Below are 22,305 nucleotides of genomic sequence, written 5' to 3'. Positions count from 1 at the left end.
ATTTTCATGTTCATTATGTTGGACAAAACAATAACCCCTTTAATTAGCATAGAAGCAGGTTAATGCCAACTTGTCAACAATATATTTTTTAAGAGTGACCCTAAGGTGTAAAACCCCCTCCCATCTATTTTCTATATCGCTTAGTCCAGTTCAGGGTCACCGGGAAGCTGGAGCCTATTCCAGCAGTTAGCAGGCACACAGCTCTTTGTTTTGTTGTGTTGTGTAAAACAACAAAGCAAAAGGAAAATAAAACCCACAAGGTTATAGAAAACATAACATTTTACAAAGTATGGCGTTTCACAAAACAGCACAGCATTTTTAAAGACGACTTCTCATCAAACTCAACCAATTTAACATTTAAATATGACATTTAATGTTTTGAATTTTATGAAAAGTTATTGCTTTTGCTGCTTTGTAATGTCATATTTCTTTTTCTATCGTTAAGTAGCTACAATGTTTTTTTCACAGCATAGGGCCCCTATACATTTATTACTACTAAATACTCACTAATAAATAAATATATTGATAGAGTGATATGATTGTTACAAGTTTCACAATATCCAAGGTCATTCATAAAGAACAGAAACTCTAAACCAAATAAATGTTTAATAGAGAGATGACATAAAAATAATCTGGCCTGCTTATTTCGTGGTCATCCATTAAAAATTGGAGAAAGGAAATCTGTTTCCTGCAGCCCATGTGGGAATTCTTCCCAGCATCTGCTGCATTAGACAGAGAAGGGTGGTGCTACGGAGTGGGAGAGGAGAGGCTTCAGAGCATGAGTCAGGGGCGGGACACAGAGATCCAGGATGATCTCATGTAAGACGAGCAAAGCAGAGCTGTGGTATGAGCTTCAGTCATGCTGGTCTTCCCATCGCCATGACAGCATATAAATACACAGTGATCATGCTTGTCGTTCAGGCACAGACATAATGCAGCTGCGTGGGACTGCAGTAAAGGGATATTTCAAATAACTTCCTGAACAGTATGCAATAAATATTGCACTTGTGCAGTATTCAAAAAGAATTACACATGTATATTTTATATAAAAGTAATATGATTAAAAAATAAATAAAACAGACATGTCGGTGGCTAAATGATAACGGAAAAATAGCTTTCTCATATCTCTGCTGGTGTGGATTACACTGTTTATTCTAAATAAGGTGTAATGATTATATCATTGAAGGACTTAGCAAAGAATTTTACTAACATATAGTGCCTGTTATATTTAGAGACAATTGTTTACATTTCTACATATTACTTCCCACTTAAAGTGAAGGAAAATAGCTAAATAGTTAACAAAACAGTCTAATCTGAGAACATATCTTGGTGAAATACAAAAATAAAATCAGAAGAAGCTGTTAGATGTTAGTGTGGGGTTATTGGGTTGGAATTGGGAATTGATCAGCTCATATATTGTTTATGATTAGCCAATTGTCCTCAGGAATATGCCTGTGTTACATGAGATATGCCTACAGACAAATTCATGATTGCGTTTGTTCAAATTTTTTACTCAACTTGTCCACAGCATATTGCCTATGTGCAGAGATATTTTTCTTTATTTAGAAAAAGAAATAAAAAATTTAAGAAAATAAATAACTTCCTCTTGCTTAACAAAAGAAGGAAAAGACATAGAGTACAGATTTTGAGGTCATTCAAATGTGAGGTGAACTAAGAATTTGGAGGTTAGAATGAAACCAAATTTTCCCTGTTGATACGCAACCTCATTTGTGACCTGTGACCTTGCTGTGACAGTGGGCTCATGAACAAGTTTTAAGTAAGTTTAAGGTTTCAAGTAGTACGCTGTACTATTTTTTTAGACTGGATTAGCCAGTCAGCTAAATTAGGCTAAATTTAAACCCATGAGACATGTTGCTGTTACTTGTGAACATGGCAAGTTAGTAAATAAATGCTTGGCTTTTGGACAAAAAAAAAGGCCTGCTGCTGTGCTGCAGCAGTTATGCAGGTGGTAGATACCATCTGACTTCTTGATGTTTAAATCTCAAAAAAAAAAAAAAAAAAAGGAGTGTCACTACAAATAACATGAAGCTAGAACAAGTCTCTGAAACTTGTACGCTGCTCCCATAAAAACAAAGTATCTTTTGTCCGGTAGCAGACAGTCTCCACAGAGGCAGCCTGCTGTGTGTGTGTGCAGGGGGGGGGGGTGCACTGGGCTGTTTGAATGTGATGAGTGGGCTGTCGACATACAGCAAAGGGGCAGGGCTGGGCCCAGGAAGGTGCATAAAGGCAGTGACTATGCAAAAACACAATGCTATCTAACTCACCAATGTGTTCCATAATCCAATGATTAAAAGCTTATTTTAGGAATATAGAGATATTCTTTACATATATTCTTATGTGAAGTCATAATGCAGACCCAGAGATTCATTTATGCCACAGAAACACTGACAGACCACACCCTATTACTAAGCAGAGCATACACAGTCGGCATCCTCAAGACTTGTTTGTCCTGTGAAGGGTTGTCTTGCATAGTAATAAAGTCTATAAGCAATTTTACTATTAAGAAAATAAGATTTATGATGAGTAAGCTAATAAAAACAAATTCTTTTGACATTTAAACTGTTTTTGTTTAAGAATTTAGTTTCACACTTAGTTTATAAAAATGTCATATGATAGTTTTGTCTGAGAGGCAGCACACAAAAATATCTTTGATTGAAAATAGCCTCAGCAACTAGGAAAATGAACTGTTTCTGCAGGAAAATTCAAATGTTTGTTTTTTTTCCCCCCCAAGACTCTGAGCTGAGAAATTTTTGTTTGGGTTCTGCTTTACAAATATACCTTCATTGTGAATGTAAAGAAACCATTCAGGCTACATATCATCTTAAAAACATAATGAACCACAGGAAGAGCTGACTGAAGCACCAAATGTCTAATCCATTAAAATCTTCCCTCATGACAGAGCATGATCAACTCTTGAGTAACTCAAATGGCCCCTTCATGTTGACAGCCTACCAAGCAGGCTCTGCTAGAACAGCGTAATCCCATTCGAGGATTGCCTAGTGCTGCTGGCTGTTGTACGTGTCTAAGAAGCCATGTCTTTAACTCATTCCTCAGGTTTTCCGTCTTTTATCTGCAGAACAGTATTGAATTTCAGCTTCAAGTGTATAATTAATGCACAATACCTAATCAGTGTGTCGTTCTAACACCTGAAGCATGAAGGGCTACTTTGTGCACGAACGCTACCAAAAGGAGGCAATTTTTTTAAAAGAGAGTGTGAACTCACATTTCGTTAAACCACAGCTCTGAACTTCACACATTTGTTCAGCTGAACTCATTCAACCAATATTCAGTGTTAAAGCTCACACTGGAGGTGGACAAAAGCAGAACACCACATCAAACTCACTCCATACATTTTTCTTTTCCACTTGTCCTCTTTTTAACCAAACTGATGATATCTGAAGTACAGGAAGTAAGCCACCCAACACAAATAAGATAAATTCAACATTAAGGCACAGTATGTATGTCTGGATTTCTACAATCAAATATGAAAATAATCCAGTCGTCTTCATTTGAGGAGACAGTGTTTCGTAAGTGACCCACTAACTGCTTTGTTTATTGGCCTGTTTGCTTGGTTACTGTTGGTGATTATACTGTGAAAATGTGTCCTATTGATTCTCTAAGCATCACATGGAAAGACGCTTAAGGCTTTAAATGATTAAAAATAAGATCTAATAGAACTTAAGCGACCTTTATTTTAAGAAAAAGTCTAATCCAGCACTTACGATGAGCATCGAAAAACATCAACTTTGAAGGAAAAGAGAAAAAAAACTAGATGATTATGAAAATAAATACGGTAAGCTGTTTCCGTGACCAGGGAACATTTATTATCCAGTGTATCATTTCTGTCTTTAATACTATATGTAGCAACTTCTACAAGCAATAAACCCTAAAAAACTAAACTTTTTATGAATCTTTTTGGGTAACTGGCCCTCTACTATTCTTAAACTCAAGCAATTCACTGTTTCACCTGACATAGTCTGTTCTGTGCTTACTTAACTGACCTGGTAAATAAATGTTGGGAAGTCTTGCACTTCAGTAATCAAAACTCAGCTTTTCGGGTTTCCTTTTTTTTTACAAGGAAATGGTTGTAAACAAAGCTGATGGAAACTGGAGTTTCACAGTAGGGTGGCAAAGAGACATTATTAGCTTAATATAAGGTCTAGCAAAATAATTCAGTGCAGGAAAATACTGATAAGTCAAATAAACACACGAAATTTAACAAATAAATTTAGTCATTTGACTTTATAACAGTAAATATTATAAACAAAGACAATAGGGAAAAAGAACTAGTTTCACAAAACTGTGAAACTACAACTTCTAAATTAGCTGTGAAATAAAAAACTGATTAACGCAGATAAAAAACCAAAAATGTCTTACCCTTCTTTGTTAAATTCATTGTTCATGCAACAGCTGGTTGGGAATCAAGTATCCTCTTAATCTAATAAAAAGTGATTGCAGAGTAGCCGTGATGGCTGAAAAAAACAGATGATAACTAAGCTTGTTGTTTGTCACAGCTCCTCTGCCTGAAGACAACAGTTACAGATTCCTAATGATGCTGCATCATATGATCCCATTAGAGTCCAGTCAGGGCATGTAAGCCTTATACCACAGATGGCTGCCCCTGTTGGCTAAAATACTCAACAGCTGAGAGAGCATGCACATTTGCAATGCTATTTCACAACATTTGTTACTGTTCTGTTGTTTTACTTTGTGTGCCACAGTAAAAGGTACACACAAAGAGTTAAAACTGCTGCTGTCACTTTGAATTCAGCCCCTCCGGATCTCCCTGGCCTGGCCTGAGGAAACATGCATATAATATTGTCAAGCTCTAGCTGCCACTGAGACTCAGAGGAACGCAGACCTCATGTGTGATGGATTTACTCTAATTAATGCAATAGATACAAAAGGACCATGAACATAAAGTGACATTAAGGAACTAGCTGACAGCGTGTCATGCTATGTCATTGTCCTGCCTTCCATCAGGCACCACACAGGTTACTTTGCAATAAAATCATTTGTGGGAGCTTTCTAAATGTACTATTCGAAAATATGATTTACACAATGCACATTAATTAAAATACCATTAAAACCATTCAATCCAGCATTATCTGGCTTCTACAACTGCTTCTGGAACTAAACAAAAGTAATAATCCTCCAATTTTATGATAAACATTATAATTAAAGCATTGTTTCAGCTGGTTAAATTCAGCCTAAATGTGATGTCATGCAGGAAATATTCCCAATTTTCCACAGCAGGGATAGAGACACAGAAAAAAGCCAGTCACCAGAGAGGAAGAGGGGGCAGGCTGAGATTTATTGAACTGTCAAATCAGCAACCGGACAATTTCTTCATCGTCTAAAAAGCCTATTCATATCCACTCAGCATTGACTCCTACCTTTGTATTTTTCCAATACATCCTCGTAAGCTTGGAGGTATTCCTGTTCGTCCGAGAGCACATAACCCTGCGGCGCGTACTGAGCCATACCCCGGGCTTCACAGACTGGACATTCACCAGCGACGGACAGGGACACAGCACGCGTGTGTGTGTATGTGTGTGTGTCCGTTTATGTGCATGTCTATGGGCTGAGGACTCGAGAGTGATCGACGCTGTTGTCGTACGAAAGGAAACGCCCTACAACCCTCCCTTGTCTGCACTCTGACCAATCGGCGACACTTCCTCTAGAGATTGATAGGAAGGACCGCCGAACATGCTGTTCTGCAAAAAAATGTCCAGTCTTATCAAGACAAACAGCCCAGTTTTTAGGGTAAAATTACTTTTAGAAGAAGCTGAAATTATTAATATCTACGTATCTACTCGACCAGAGCTAATTCCCCTTTGTGAGTTAAAAACATAAAATAATAAAATACATGAATAAACACGGCCTGCTAATGAATTCAAACATCCCTGGCAAATTTAAAAGACTAGCAGTTTAGTGTTTATTTATTTGTTTGTTTGAATCAGCTGCCATTTTGTTGCCACGTAACTTCTCGTCAACTTTTATCGAGAACTTCACCCACGAGTCAAGTGGGTGTATTTCTAATGACCGTGAATTTATGACATTCAATAGTGTCAAAGTATCATTATAAAGCACTTAAAGTTCCATAAAAGTTGCCAATTTACACGCATGCCATCACGTTCAAATAAACAGAATTATGTCAGTCTTTTAATCTACTGGCCTGGCTCTATTGCTTTTATTCATCATGTAGTCATTTCTGGGCACATTAAATGTATTTTTGTGTCTGTGTTGTAGCCTATTGATGGATTTTCCGAGAATGAAAATGTCCTACCCTAAGAATTACCCAAAGGTATGTGGCTCAAGGCGAAATAATACACTTGCACAGCTCATTTTATATTTTAAATTATTTTATAGCATCACACATAAATTACGAGCAGACCAAATTACCATCACAAGTGCCACAAATCCACGACATTACAGACCCTTTTATTATCCTAAAAAAATATTCAAATAAGTATATCATGCAAACTCCACAATCTTCTTATCTTTCAGTCACCAAATCCTTGTTTTTTCTATTTATTGTAACTTAGAAAACCAGGTGAGTATCCCTTACCTGCAATCCTAAGCACAGCTCTCTCTGCCGGATCCAGTACAGATCCTCCCTGGATTTTCCTCTTGGACCGCTCATGTCTGGGAAGGTTCCAAGGTAAAGTGTCCCCGGGTGCCGGTGATGCCGATCCAGATTTAACACTATAATCATCCTCGTCTGAGATATCCGCCGAGGAAGACATGGAGCAATGTAGGGAAGGGTTCCCCGAGCTGGAGCTCTGTGAGACAAAAGAAAACGAACAATGTCTTGATTACGCACAGAAAAAAAGCGAAATTAATAAGAGCGCAGCTCAGCAGGGGATATTTTCCTCTCACGATGGCAGGTCAAGGTGCGTAATGTGAGCGCATGTTAGAAGTGAGCTCGCAGTGACCCATAACAATAAAAGATTGAGCCAAATAAAAGCTATGCTGAAAGCAATAGTGTCTGGCTCCCCCGCCAGGTGGTGAATAAGACTTACCACAGTATACATGGAGACCTGTCAGCTGGAAGGAAAAAAATCAAATAAATCCAATCTGGGCGCTACTCAACCTTCGGTCACATATTTGTAAGGTGCCACGCCCTTTGATGGATGCTCTGGTTACGCGTTCTTCCCTTATGGGAGCATTAAAGACGTGGGATGATGTCAGATCTCTAGAGATGTGGAGAGATGGTGCGCTGTGTGCTGTCGAGGCAGAGCTGGACCGTGATGGGAGAGCAGACTGTTATGTGTCTCCGCGTCATACCCAACATCAACAGCTCCAACAGCGGTGTTATAGCGCCATCCCTACACAAAGGCAGCGGCTGACAAATAAAAGAACAGCGTCTCCCATAGAACTGCCCGCTAGATGAACATTAGAGATGCACTGGGTCCAAACTGTGAGACTTTAACACAGAGAGTCCTTATAAATCAATATTGTGCCACTTATCTGAAAGAAGTACAGCTGCACAGCAAGACTGCACTTTTCTTTAGGTTTTCATTACTCATAGGTAAGGTTTTCTGTTGCAATATCCTGCTTTTCCCTGACACTCCTGGATTGGGCAACAAAGCAAATACAGAAGATGGGTGGGGTGCAAAATACCTGTACAGTTTATGATAATATTGTAACATATACTGATATGGTCCTGAATGAGGACATTATTGTATACAGGCCACCAAGGAGGATTTCTGGTTTAAAATAGAACCCGTGGAGCTGTTAAAAGAAGCATGATGTTAATATTAGCAGTCGTTTTATCGTTACATCACTTTTCATCAGGCTAAAACTCAGCTTAGTGGTGCTTTTTAAATTTCTCCTCCTGGATCACGTTTTTATTCATTTAAAGGAGACGAACATGATTCACGGATTTTTTTTTCCAAATAATAGGTAATTAGGAATGCATGTATATTCTAAACTGTCTCTTTATTTTACATATGAAGGAAACACTGGACAATAATGCTTCAAAGGTTAGAACACCTATTATAAGGCTCATCCTCTCCACTGAAGTGTCTAAATTTATTTATCCTTTTTTCTTTATCCAGTATTTGCTAATTCATTGATATTGCTGAACTTTAAAGGTAAAAGAGGGGTGTAGATGTTTGGATGCATTTATAAATGGCACAAAGTTCAAAAATATGAAGGCCTTATACATTAGTGTACATGCTTGTTTAAAGGCTGAAACTTATAAAGACACAACAGTATTGGCCTCCTGTGGATAGAAGTAACATTAGTTTCTTAACACTAGAAGTCCCAGAGAGGGGTCAATTGACCTTTCTACCTTTACAACCCAGAGATGGGTCGATTGACCAGTAGGATTTTAGCTAAAATCCTGTCTTAAGCTGCGAACAGCTTCTTTTGTTTGTAGACGAGTCAATTACTGGCACACCCCAGGAGGGCGCATACTTAGGGGAGACACTGTAGACTCTTGAAACTGGACTGTCAACTTTTGCCCAAAGCTTGGCTTGAGACACTGCTTGGTCCCCTGAGTATGAGATTGGAGTAGACCTCAAACAGATTCAGAAAGGTTTTCCTGCATTCTAGTATATTTCAAATAATTAAAAATATATTTGATATGATATATGATATATACCTCCTCGACACATTTGTGTGCTTTTAGAAGAAAAAAAAAAAGATAATCATTGTGGGCCTTCAATAAAAAAGCAAACAATTTAGAATGATATGACAAAATGATGAATTCATATTTTTTTAAAAAATCACTTTAAAAGGTCCAGCTCTCCTCTTTTCATACAAATGAAAAAATACAAATTTTTCAGAATTTTTTACCAATTTTTCAAACTTTCTAACCCAATGTTCATGTACCTTATGTCCAAAAAGCCCAAGCAATGAACAATTTTGAATATTTAAAATGAACATTTTTTGATTGTGGTGGTACAGGCAGGGTCTGTGAGTAAAATGTCCAGAAGCATTAGTGTCTAAGTCAAGAGGGCATAAATGTCAACATGACAAAGATATAAAAGAACAACTGTGAATTTTTTCCAATGCTTTTTATTTTTGTCATAAAAAAAACAACAAAACAGTTAAAATAATGCAAGTAATGAAACAATTTCACAAATATTTACACAAGGCTACAGTGGCATGCCCTTGTGTGAATGGCTTTTCTGCTCTTTCAGCAGTCCGTCTGTGCTAAGTCCAAACATGCTTGGCACTTCCATGGTATCTCCATCCTGCATTTGCCACATGTGTATTTGTAGCAGTCAACACATCTTACAGTTGCGCAATTGTTCTTGCATCGATGGTTGACCTGACATTTTGCCCTTTTCCCAGGGCTAGGTGTGGGAGGTTGCTGCTGAAGCAGTTGCTCCTTATGTGCCTTCTTCTGACTCACATGAGAGTTGGCCAACTCTTTCGCGAGCTCAACCAGGAAGTCCACTCTTCTCTCCTGCACTCCGGTGCATTCCTTATGAAGAACATGAGCGTTCCGTGCCGCCATGTCGATCATGTTGTAGAACACGGCGACTGGCCATCTCCGTGTTCCTGCACGCACGCTGTACTCCCGCACCATCTGGTCCATCACATCCACACCACACTTTGTGGTGTTGTATTGTGTGACAGTGTTTGGCTTCCTTTTGGTGGTATTCTCAGTCTCAACCACATTGTGCATGCTGCTGAGAAGATAGACAGTCTTTTTCCGTTTCGGCGCATATACTGTGAGTGTTGCACCAGTGGTGGAAAACACTCGAGTGGTGAATTTAGTGTGGTCCTTCAGTCTAGTTGACTGAGGAATTTCCCGGCGAATCTTGTTGACTGTGCCAAGGATGGTGGTTTTCCGGCTAAGCAGTCGTTGCGCAAGGGACAGCGATGTAAAAAAATTGTCTGTTGTTACAGTTCTGCCCTTATCCATGAACGGCTCCATCAGCCTCATCACTACACTCTCAGAGAGTCTCTCTCCACTGGGACGACTGGGGTCCTTGCCAAGATATGGCAGGATATTGCAAATGTACTTTGATTTCAAGTCACAAGCCAGCCAAAACTTAATGCCAAATTTGTCCGGTTTTGTTGCAATGTACTGCAGAAAACTGCAGCGAGTCTTTGTCGGGAAAAGCTGTTCATCAATAGTGATGTGTCGACCAGGGTTATAAGATCTGATGCAGTTATTGACAAAAGATTCCCACAGATTAGAAATTGCAGCAAACTTATTTGTCTCCACTCGCTCACTGCGTGTGAACATGTTATCAAAGCGTAGGTGTTGCATGATGTTTTGGAAGCGCTTTCGGGCCATAGTAGCAATGATTCGTGGGTTTCCCAGCTCTGCTGACCAATTGTCACGTAGTGATGGAACTTTCTTCACCCCCCGCAAGATAATAATTGCAATAAATGCCATTAGTTCTGGGAGGTTCATGAACCAATCTGCCTGCTCCTTTTGCCGTGCATGCTGAATGGTCCATTCTTGAATGCTACGAAGCATTTCAAGTGTTATAAAACAGAAGAAGCTTTGAAGACGAGTCCGGATACTTCTTCTGGCCTTAGCAGTTGGCTCTCCATCTGTGCCATATGGTTCTATTGGGGTGAAATTGAGACATGTCCCCAGCTGTTCTTCATGCCACACTGTGCCATCTTTAGCCATCTCTGTCCTCTCACTTCCCAACCGAGCCCTCTTTTCTGGCAGTGGAGCAGTCTCATCATCTGCAAGGTAAACAATTTCACAATTTCAGAGGACGAAAATAGGATGTTTTGGAAATAAGATTAAAAAAATCCTTTATTTGTACCAAAATGGAGAAATTCCAGTGTTGCAACTCACAGTACAGGACAAAGCAGAAAGAAAGAAATTTGTCATACCAAAAAGTTCAATAATAGTTTCAAATCTTACCTGAAGACTGCTCAGAGTCAGAGTCCGAATCCAGCTGAATTTGTATCTCTTCTCCATCTGAGTCACAAGGGTTTGTATCGCTGAGGATCAGGTCCAATGCCTGCTGAGTTGTAAGCCGCCTCTGCATTTTGCTTCCTTCTATTTGTTCGAGGTGAAGCTAGCTACTATTTATCCCCCTCAGCCCACCATCCCCCACTGCCACAGAATTTACCAGACGTTTCAAGGTAACAAGGAGGGGCTGGATGCAATGGGTGCATTCCTCAGGTAATGGCTGCATTTACAAATGAAGAGATGCTAATTTTTGCCAGCAGAGTCGTCAGTTTGGACTAAAGGTCTTTCGACCCTTCTCTGGGACTTTAGGGAGACATCAAAATTCCTGGGACTTCTAGTGTTAATGATGGTTTCGGTTAGAGAGATTTCCTGAGTTTAAAAACACACATACAGTAAATATGATTACATCAAGACAATACAAGCGAACCACTGTAAATAATTTAGTTTGCCCGTTCTGGTGTGGGTAGCACATGTAAATATATCATAAATGATGCAAGGTGGGCTGATCCCAATCTATGCTAAATACGGACAAATTAAAATCTGATCACTTTTACTTCTTTAGATTTTAACAATATCCATATTATTATTATTATTATGGTTCAAGAAGCTAATGTCAAACTTACATACCTTTTATATTATTAGAGCAACAACTCCATTATATATTTGAATATAATACCACTGCTAGTCTCTTGATTTGCCACTTAAAACATAAAACTTGAGTAAAAAGTGCTTTTTTGTTTGTTTTGTTTTTTATTTGTTTTTTTGTTTTTTTCTGTTTTTGTTTTTTTTTTTTGTTTTTTTTTTCAAGTGACCTGAATGCCAGCTCTGGTCAAGCTGTGATGAATCTGGTTTGCTGACCAGTGCAATAATAGCAAAAACACAGATGTATGTCTGTTTTCTCAAGCTATCACATAGGTAACAGCAGGACTACAGAGATCAATAAGTTCCTTTGAACAGTTTCTGAGTTCCAACATCACACAAGATATGACAGTCCAGTCTGAAATCAGAAAGCATTAGAGCTTGGCAGTACTGATACAGAGTGAATAGAGCATTCTGGATGTGATAAATAACTCTTAAAATTAGACATATTAAAAAAAATTCACACATGGCGACACTCTGCAGTGCAGTTCTCATGGAAACATTCAGCAAAGACATAAAAATAAAATCTGAAGGATTAAAACTCAGACTCAGAGTCAGGACATGTACCAGCATGCAGAGAATGACTGAAGCAAGGAAACATATCAAAGAACGTCTAAAAATAGGTCTTTATAATTTGAGATTCAAGATGGGACCACGTAAAATCAGAAATAATGGCTATTTTTAGTGGTAATAATATAGTTTATGTGTTTGGCTGTCCAGGGGGAGGTAAGTTAGGTGCAGTCCTGCTGGTTTTTGATGTTTTCCACACCTAATTCTAATGAATGAGTCACCGAGCAGAACTTGATAAGCTGTTGGATCAATTTAATTTTAATCAGGTGTATTAGAGAAGGGAAACATTGAAAACCTGCAGGACTGCAGCTCTCTAGGACCAAGCCTGCCTACTCCAGGGCTAGTCTACTACTCAATTCAAACAATACCTTCACACCAAACTTCTGTTGAGTCAACCTCTGTGTTTTAGTGCAGTGTGCTTATTGTGTCTTTTGTTAAAGATCCCATAAATTTACAGCATGAGCCTCATTTTCTCTTTTGCTAAAATTACAAGATTTTTCAAAGTGAAAATAAAATCTACAGCTACATTTCTTTTATTCATGTGTGCTGTATTATACAATGACTAAACAACACATCTTGAGCACAGTTTAGAACCTATAAACAAAGCAAACTTTAACAGCAAACCCAGGCCCAAGCCCTTCAGATAAATGCCTTCCCTGTGTCATTGAGCCTGTTAATCTTGAACAACTACAAGGACACACAGATGCCAAAGGGAAGGGTAAAATGCACACACAGTATCACATTGTCATCATGGTTACAATTAATGGGGGAGAATACCTACAGCTTTACGTGTAGGGGTGACTTGAACAGACTGGTAAAACTCTGGCAGCACTCTCTTCTTCACTTTGCGTTTTCTCACAGTTGATGATGAGTCGGGTTCACTTTCAGGAATCTCAACCAGATTGGGCTTTTCTTCTGTCACTCGGGCATGTATGCTCCTTCTTAAGTGACGTGGGCTGTGCCTGAAACCCTGGGAAACACAAGAAAATGTCAAGCTGATGGTACAAAAGAAAATTAAATCTTCATCACAGCCAAAGAATGTAAACCTCTGTTTCTAAAGAAATCTCTTCCATGACAAAACAACATAAATTGTGAAAATAGTAAAAAAAAAAAAAAAAAAAACTGTACTGCACCACTGATGATGTGTTGAAAAATAATTGCTTATGATGTTATAAGTTATAACAATTAACAATAATAATAATAACAGACTTACATTCGTTACAAGTTATAACCAATTTAAGTCTATCATTATTATTATTGTCTTTATGTGCATACAAATGACAATTATGAATAAAGATTATAGGATAATTCTGGTTTTCTAAACAACCAGATGTGACATTATATTATGTTTTACTCTGCTGGTCATGCAAATAAACAAATCAAACTTTAAATATACCAGTTTGCCATATGTATATTTTTTCTGTGGGTTATCCTAAAGAGCCCTAAATTGTGGATGTAATAGTTTAGGATATTCTTTTAGATCATTATTGCTCAAGAGTCTTGCTGTAACATCATTGGATGCGAAACTGAATCCCTTCCAGCAGCGCTGACTCAGTAGGAAATCAGTATCCTGTGGATCAATAACATGACCTACAACCCAAAGCAGCATTTCTCTTTGTTTCTTTTAAAGTATGGAAAATCAAACAAAATAATTTCACGTGGTTTCTACAGCAATAAAACTAAAAGAACAATGTGTACTTTCAATACATAAAAGTTTGTTGGCAAGACTAGATGTCAATCCACTGAGTCAGTTTTTCACAAAACAATTTCATTTGATTTCTGTTTGAACCGTTTTCATGTATTGGAAATAGACCTGCTCACAAAATGTCTTAGTTTATTTTGAAACCAAGATGCGACAAACGGAAACGCATGGAATAAAGCTCAACTTGATGCACACGCCAGCAAATATGATGATTTTTAATCCCACTGGATCATACAAAATGAAAAAGGTTTCAGTTGATTCACTCACATGTAAAGTGAAGCAATGTGTTCCTGTGAAAATGTTTTTAAAATAAAGAATCCTTAAAAGATGAAACTGCACATTCACCTACATTATTTATTGATAACACATGCGCATTGCGCACATCATAGTTCCTAAAATAGTCATGCAGTCCTAAATAAAAGTCTAAGGAAGGAGATATAAGGGTGACGCATTTGTTTAGTTGTACTACAGTTATAATGCAGTCGGTATTTCCATAAACAGCTTTAACTTTCTTCTATCAAAGACATAATCTTAGTGGGAGAAAGTTCAACCTACCTCTGATCGAAAATGATGCGTTCGGAGACCAACTACAGGGCAGATAACAGATGTTACAATAAGACACTGTGGGTAAACATTTCCATTAGGTGTGGTATGGCAGATTTTTACATTGCGGAATGAAGATAGCACTAATTATATATGTCAGCCTAATTTAACTTAAGTCAAATATGTTTACGCACAGTAACAACGCAAAATCCTTGTTTATTCCATCTGACAGCCCAGAATACACATGCCTAATAACTTTGCCTGCTGCCGTAGAACAGGTAACAGAAACAGACATCCATTACACGCAGCCTTGAGCTGTCAGGATGAGAGGATGCGGCTGGCCTGCACTACTCACCGCGACTCTTGGAGCGCCCGCCAGAGAGAACAGATTTTATTGGATGCTTTCCATTACGAAGCCTGCGATGCCAGCAGCAGAAAAACAAAATTGTCGCAATAGTCCCGAGCAAAAGCAACAATAATAGCAGCACACATTGAATACTGTACGGCCTCAACAGGACTAGAAACGCCGCAGCGATCATCATAAGACGAGAAATAGGACAGATCCCGCTGCCTCAGACAGCTGGCTTCTCTCCTGCTCGTTTCACCGCCGAAAGCTCCAGATGAGGATCAAGACACTCTCTGACATACGTGAAGCATCACACAGTAAAACGTGGAGAGGGGGTTGTTGCGAAAATAGTGGTCTGGTCCAGACCATGGTCTGGACCACTGTGATGAGTGGTCCCTGCCACTAGGGGGTACTACATCAGTGGTCCGGACTATGGTCTGAACCAGGCCACTATTGATGCGACAACCCCTACTGCAATCTGTCATAGCTGTCTTGGTCCCTGAACTCCTCTATTCTGGTTATTTAACAGCAGCAAAAGTAACTATATATATATATATATATATACACTACCGTTCAAATGTTTGAGGTCACTTCCCTATTGAATCCGATGGCAAAGTGACCCCAAACTTTTGAACCGTAGTGTATATATATATAGATATATATATATATATATATATAGATATATATATATATATATCAGCATCTTAATTTCTTCTTGCCTCCATCCTCACCACATGCTAAAGGGAATTCCACAGAGTGATGACCAACAACATCTCTCTCAGATATGAAAATTCCTAAACCTCAGACAGAAAGACCCTAAGGAAAGTGGCAAGTGCTGCAAAGACGTGTACTGGGTCACGCGACCTCCTGCTGAGGACCTGGTAGCATACACATACTGGGCAAAGCAACCAGTGTCTTGAAAGAACCCATCCTGTCCGAGATTGTACATTGTCATTGGCACACTGTAAAACCCAAACAGCTGTACTAGCTCATAACTAATAAGGTCATATCAGTCAAATGTCGTTATGTAGTTGAATAAACTATAAAGTGTTGAGCTCTGTTTAGATTTATGCCATTTTAATTGAATAGAGCTCAATATTTTAGAGCTAATTTGTGTGGATGGCTCAAAAAGTTTTGGAACCACACAGCAGCGTCATGATGTTAACGACGTCATGACGTTATGGTGGGTGGGTCTTACCTCCTTCTCAGGAAAGCTGAGTCAGCCATCTTGAACTTGCCTCGATGCGAAGCGGCCAATTTGAATTTTTACCAGTTGATGTGGATGTGCAACACAGTTAAATTAGTTTTCTTTTTTTTGCTATGCATTATCTTATTCCCTTGCTTCAAGCCACCACCACCTCGGTTATTTTTATTTGTCTCATTGTCGTTTTCTTGAGTGCGGTCTTGTCATCAGCCCTGATTTGGTAAGTAATATTAACTGTTTTGTTTTGAATTGATTTCCTGGAAAAACTACATTTCCCATAATGCATGTTTGCGTCCTATAATGTGTGCTTACTGACGTTTGCCGGTTGTTGTTTTTCTTGTCCCCCTGTTATACACGTGCATTCCGTGAGTATATTGAATAAGTATTACATGGTCAATATGTTACGTTGTCGAGTAACCCACATATCGGTAGCCAACCTTCTGTGCGTATGTATGTGCTAGCGGGAAATTTAAAATGTTAAACGGTATAATGTGAGTGTGTTATTATGCTAACCAGGCCCGTGTTTGTCATAGACATAATAAAGGATAGACGCCGCATCAACCGCTACTGTTACTAGCCCTGACGAGCCGTAGCGCCGCCATCTTGGACCGGTACCCACTCTACTAATGACTGGCGCAATCAAGTGTCTGCGCATGAAATCAATTTTAACTGAATACTTAACTGATGTTCAAGCTTTTTTTTCCGTTTTGGTCCAAATTTCGTACATGTAATTATGATACAGAACAAAGGATTTAGCCTATTTAATATTAATTACATCTAATGTAAAATTCTGATAGATAAAGTATGTGTGTGTCTGTGTATATAAAAACCTATATAAAATTATAAACACACCCACACAGAAATATATATATATGTATATATATATGTGTATATATACACACACACACATATATACACACACACATATATATACATATATATAGATATATTCACACACCAATGTATAATAGAGAAGCAGCTAAGTCAACCACATTATTAGGAGACAATATACGATTAGACTTTTAAGATATACATATAACAATTTCTGAATACATCATATTTCTACATAAAACATAATAGATATAAGAAAATGAAAATGTATACAATTCAAATGTGAACTATCAGTTTAATTCATATATATGTAATTTATCTGTATCTATCTCTATATTTATGTATTGTATCTATCTCTATATTTATATATTGTCTCTATCTTTGTATGTAAGATGTAAGGATGTAAGATGTATGATTAGAAAAACGGAAAACATACAACTCATATACAGCGTATCAATATCATTCATACACATGTAGATTAAAGATCTATACCAGAGAAATGGAAAATGTATACAGCAGTCATGCAGAGAACTGATTTACTACACAGAGAAAAAGAGAAGCCTTTAAGGCTGTACAAAGCACATAGAGAATAAAATGTAATGTACATGTATATTCTCAAGTTAACATATGAACACATCATCCTCATCTCAAACCATATTTACAAATGTACAAAGTATCTCACAGAGGTTTTAGAGCTAAAACCCCTGAAAGAGTACTGTTTTGCTAATTTTTTTCCTTGTGCTACCTTTTTGCAGTTCAAGGGTGGTCAGTTTGGCACCGTGGTGCAGCCTTATGTTGAGAAACACAGACACAACCAATGACAACAAGTTGGAATGATGGTTGTCAATACCAAACTGTGTCTCCTCAATGTGCTCCCCAAGCAGAAAAACGTCGTTCGTTCCAATCTCTTCCCTGACTATGTGTGTGACTGTTGACACCTTTGGAGCTTGCTTTGTTGAAGCCTGGCGAATGACCCTTTCTGCAGCTCTTAGCACCTTAAAATCATAATAATATTGATAGTATTACAATATACTTATATAATGCTCTACACAGTGCTAAAAGACACTTTGAAGAATAAAGAAAATAAATAAAGCAACTTCAATATGCAAAGAAAAAACAACAAACAAACAAACCTTCACGGTGCCATGTGATGGAATTACTAAGCCGCCGTTGTTTTTCAGTGGTAGCTCTCATCAAATGATGATGGTACAGCATCTCTGACCAAGCTTGCACGGCACACATCACAGGGCAGCTTTCGGAGAATCTGCCGGACTACAAACCCTGCTATGTAGACCAGAGCATTTTCCACCAGACCATCAAACCGAGTGGGAAGATAGCTGTGGTCACACAAGATAGCCGAAGTGTTGGCGAATGGAAATGGGTGCTCCTCTGTAGTTTCTGCTGTGGACATCTCTACAGCAGAGAGGGACACCGTGTCATCTTGAGCAGCCACATTGCTGGTCTCACTCGGTGAGACACCGCACCGGACCATTAGACGGCGGAAGATGGCCTGGAACTGGCGTGCAGATGGATTGTTATTCCAACCGCCTTGTATTGAAAACAGACACACAATACATAATTACTCCCAAGACATAACATAAAGATATTAATAAAGTATCTTTACAATATTGATGACAAATCCAATGACAGACAGGTACCTACATAAGAAAAAAGTATCATTACTCTGATGACTGGAAAACAAGACACCCAAAAAAGCACCACGAAATTTAATTCATTCAAAGTGGTGAAGTTTCTGTTACATCCAGGCAACAATGAAACTGCAGAACCTGGAGAACTTGAGAACAAGAACACGTGCAACAAGTACAATTGTGACACTATAATGTACTTGATTTTGTGTAATACATACCATTTAGAAGAACCTGGGCTGAAATACACTAAGTACAAGACAATTCTAACAAGCACAAAACTGCATATTGAAAACCATTTTAACAAACGATGATGATATGAGCATACATACCATCCCTCTGACATCTGCATAACGTTGATCTTGTGTTATACAAACCATTTAGAAGCATTCAGGACCTGAAACACACTGAACACAGGACAAATTCCAACAAATAAATCTGAACACTGAAAAACATTACAAACCAGTATCATGTTAACATACATACCCTTACCTTATTAGACACTTATTTGACTGATTACAAAACATTATGAACAGAGACAAACCTGAGGAAAAAACATGGTAACGTTGACATAATATCAAGCTGATATAGAGAACGCAGCATCTTAGGAACTCGATGCACAAGGGAACAGTGCGACATGTAACTCATGTCATGCCCTGCTTTGCCATAAAGTCGAGCTGAAGGTCTGAAATTATATTAACAAAAATTGGCAAATCCCCTTTAGATAATAACTAAAGAGTTTAAGACTGTGAAAAAGGTAAATAAATAAATAAAAAAAAACATCTGCATGAATTTTAAAGAGCTAATTGTGTTTTACCTGAGCAAAATTCAAGCCTCTCTTTGAGCTCTTCATTAATGAGGTTCTTTTCCCTCAAATCCTCCAAAAGAGACTTTACTGCCCTATTTGCCCTCTTTTCTCTGGCCACGGCGTTCTTTTTGTCTCTCGCCAGGCTTTCCACCCTTGCATTAGTTTCCTCAAGTCTTCTCTTAAGAGCAGTGGGAGAAGCAGGCAGAGCGTAACTGTGATCCTACAGGGATGAATGAACATGGTTTGAGTGATATTTACCTCCACACACATCACATTGACACCACAAGTGTATGGCCCACATTATTTCTTATAGTCTTCACCTGTGAAAGTCATTGCCAGTACTGTGTGTGTGTGTGTGCCAGGAATGCATGTTTAAATAGTATTTAATTGTGAATGAATGGGTTTATTTATGAGTGGCAGCAGGACCATAATATGTGATATGCTGCCGTTATATCTCCAGGGCCATTACGACATGATGTCAACAGTAAAAATACTCACCTCATCAGGCTGAGGTTGTGGTTTAGAGGTGTCAGTTGTTGGCTCATCCTGAAAGGCCACAGACACGTTCTCGTCAGCTCTTCTGGACGTATTTGTTGTCCTAAGCTTTTCCAGCTAAAAGGAAGAAGCATAATAGTTAAAGAGAATATCTCACCCTGCCCGGTGATTTACATTTATAAATCAGTTATACACCTACTTTTTGGAGATGAACTGGGAATAAGAAAATGGATGGAATAACACCATCTCTGAGTCGGACAATCTGGCCTGTCCTATCAAAGTCTCCTGGCTTAAAATGCTCACTACAAAGCACAGAGAAAACACTGGCAGTGAATCCTTCCCTCCTCAAAGCCACTTCCCATTTCTTCCTCATGTCTCTGTCTTTGGGAAACCTAACAAATGAAAACAGGAAACTAGGGACACTGCACAATAACATTTCACAAATATGGTCAAGCTTATTTGTTTCCTTCTAACATCTTACAATAATTCTTTAACAAAACTACTATTGTGATGCAAAACTATAATGAACCAACCCTGTTAAACTTGTGATTAAACTTATTTGGAAACTTTTCAGATAATCAGTTGTCTGCATTTTCAAGTAAATGGGGTGGGAATGAGTCATGAAGAGTAGCTTACTGATGGTAAAATGTATGTGAATAACACAGGCTGTGAAACCAGTGCTTGTCAATATGATATACTAGTAATATTGGTTAAATTTCTACAGTTGTGTCAGTTGTAATTTAAGGCATTGCTATGATTTATGCGGTCTCAGTTGATGCCGCGTGAACATCGGCACTAAACATAGCCTACCAAGCTAGCTACGATTTCACTGATGGGCATAAATACAGCACAGTAATATTCGATTCACACTATATGACCAATAGTAGTATTCAAACTTACTTGTGAAAAGTAATCCTATGTGCCCTGTTTTCGATGGTCCGCAAATTCGAACAGGAATATGCTGCACAATACTCTGGCATCTTGTTTGGCTACCGGTCCAATATGGCGGCCGCATTTCTCGCGCTCCAATAGCTAATGCGGCGTCTATCCTTTATTATGTCTATGGTGCTTGTATTTCTTCGTAGGCTCAACTGTGTGGTTGTGAGATCATCTCGAAATCCTTTTAACAGTTCAGGTAGGACGCATTATGAAATAGTGTTGTTAATAATTCGTTTAATTTCATGTGTTTCCATAGTCATTCTTTTTGCAAATGACTGTTTTTATCTTAACTGTGGAGTCCACCGAAAAAAATTAGCTTAATCACTTAAACACTTTATTAATAGAAAAATATCAGATCCATAAGCACAAAACAAGGTTTTGCTTGTTAATGACTTGCTAGCACATCTTTTAACATTTTAATTTTTACTATAATTATTGTACAGTTAATGTTTTTTTATTGATTTGGATTTTTTGTCTGTGCTGTCTCATGTTGTGTACAGATCTTACACTATAAAGCATGCTACAGAGAGTCTGCTTTTCACCAGCAGCCAGGTACCAAAAGGTGAGTTGTGTAAATTGTGCACTAGTTTTCACAAGTTTTCTGATTGTTAGGATTTTTGCAGCAGAAGAACAGGCTTAATCAAATTACCTATGTGTTGTCAGCTGGTTGGCATAAAAGTCATATCTTGGAACTGTGACCTAAGATTAAGTAGTTTTGCCATGAATACATTATTGTCATCTCACCAGAAATAGACATGTTGAAAAAATGTATTCTATCAGAAAAAAATACATTTTAAAATATATTTGAAGTGTTTGCTCTGCATTTGTATAATTACTGTTGTAATGGATCATTTTTGTCCATCTAGGAACAACGTGATGTAAATATGAGACGGGCCTTTGTCCTTCTTGCGCTTCCTGTGAACCTGCGTGAAGATTCCTCCAACTTCCTCAAGACCTGTAATGTAAGTGTACTGGCCTCACTATCAGTCCCTTTGCCTATTCATTTAACCTAAACATATGACATCACTCAAATAACTCCCAAGAGAATCAGGAACTGTTTATAAAGTTTAGTTTAGTTATCCTGCAAACTGACATGTAGAAAATACACAAATTAAAATGTAAGTATGCAGCATTCCACTAAACAAAACGTATGCTAACAGATAGGTGTGAATCTAACGTAAGATATCAGCATATGTAAAGAACATGGTTTAAACTTGTAGCTTAGTTGCAGTCTAAGTGCAAAGTGACAGTAATGTCACTTCGTTACATCATTAGTATGATTTTTATCCTGGAGGGGCTGAACTCATCTTTGTATTATTTGTGTTTTGTAGTAAGCTGATGGTCCAGACCTCACAGACGCCCCGCTGGCTCTTCTGACTGTCGCCCCACTTGACACTTTTGATGCAGCCCTCTTGAGTACTGAGAGCATCTGCGTTGTTGTGGACGGTGAAATATTTGTGAGTGGTCCCACAAATCTGGCTGACTCATTTTTCCTCCTCTTTGGGTACATCCATGCACTAGACCTACAGTACACAAAAACTCGAGCTTACATTTATCCAAAAAGTTGTGATGTGTTTTGAGGACAACAAACCGTCTACTGACGCTGAAGAATGATTTTTCAATGAGTGGTTTTCTCAGAATGAGATATTTGTTGAGCTGAG

At 38.3% G+C, this 22,305-nt stretch overlaps 1 protein-coding gene across 1 annotated transcript in view; it reads right to left on the bottom strand.

The window, feature by feature from the left end:
- The window catches only part of dst (dystonin), a 102,078-nt gene extending 87,164 nt beyond the window's left edge, over nt 1–14,914 (bottom strand). The window contains exons 1-4 of the mRNA XM_042010765.1: nt 14,731–14,914; nt 14,388–14,419; nt 12,912–13,100; nt 6,593–6,806 (exon numbers count right to left, since the gene is read on the bottom strand). Coding sequence (XP_041866699.1) covers nt 6,593–6,806; nt 12,912–13,100; nt 14,388–14,419; nt 14,731–14,914 — 619 coding nt within the window. The remainder of the gene's footprint in view (nt 1–6,592; nt 6,807–12,911; nt 13,101–14,387; nt 14,420–14,730) is intronic.
- Nucleotides 14,915–22,305: the final 7,391 nt, after the last annotated feature.

The sequence above is a fragment of the Melanotaenia boesemani genome, chromosome 16 (genome assembly GCF_017639745.1).
Source record: "Melanotaenia boesemani isolate fMelBoe1 chromosome 16, fMelBoe1.pri, whole genome shotgun sequence".
NCBI lineage: Eukaryota > Metazoa > Chordata > Actinopteri > Atheriniformes > Melanotaeniidae > Melanotaenia > Melanotaenia boesemani.
This window is presented reverse-complemented; position numbering and strand designations above follow the sequence as displayed.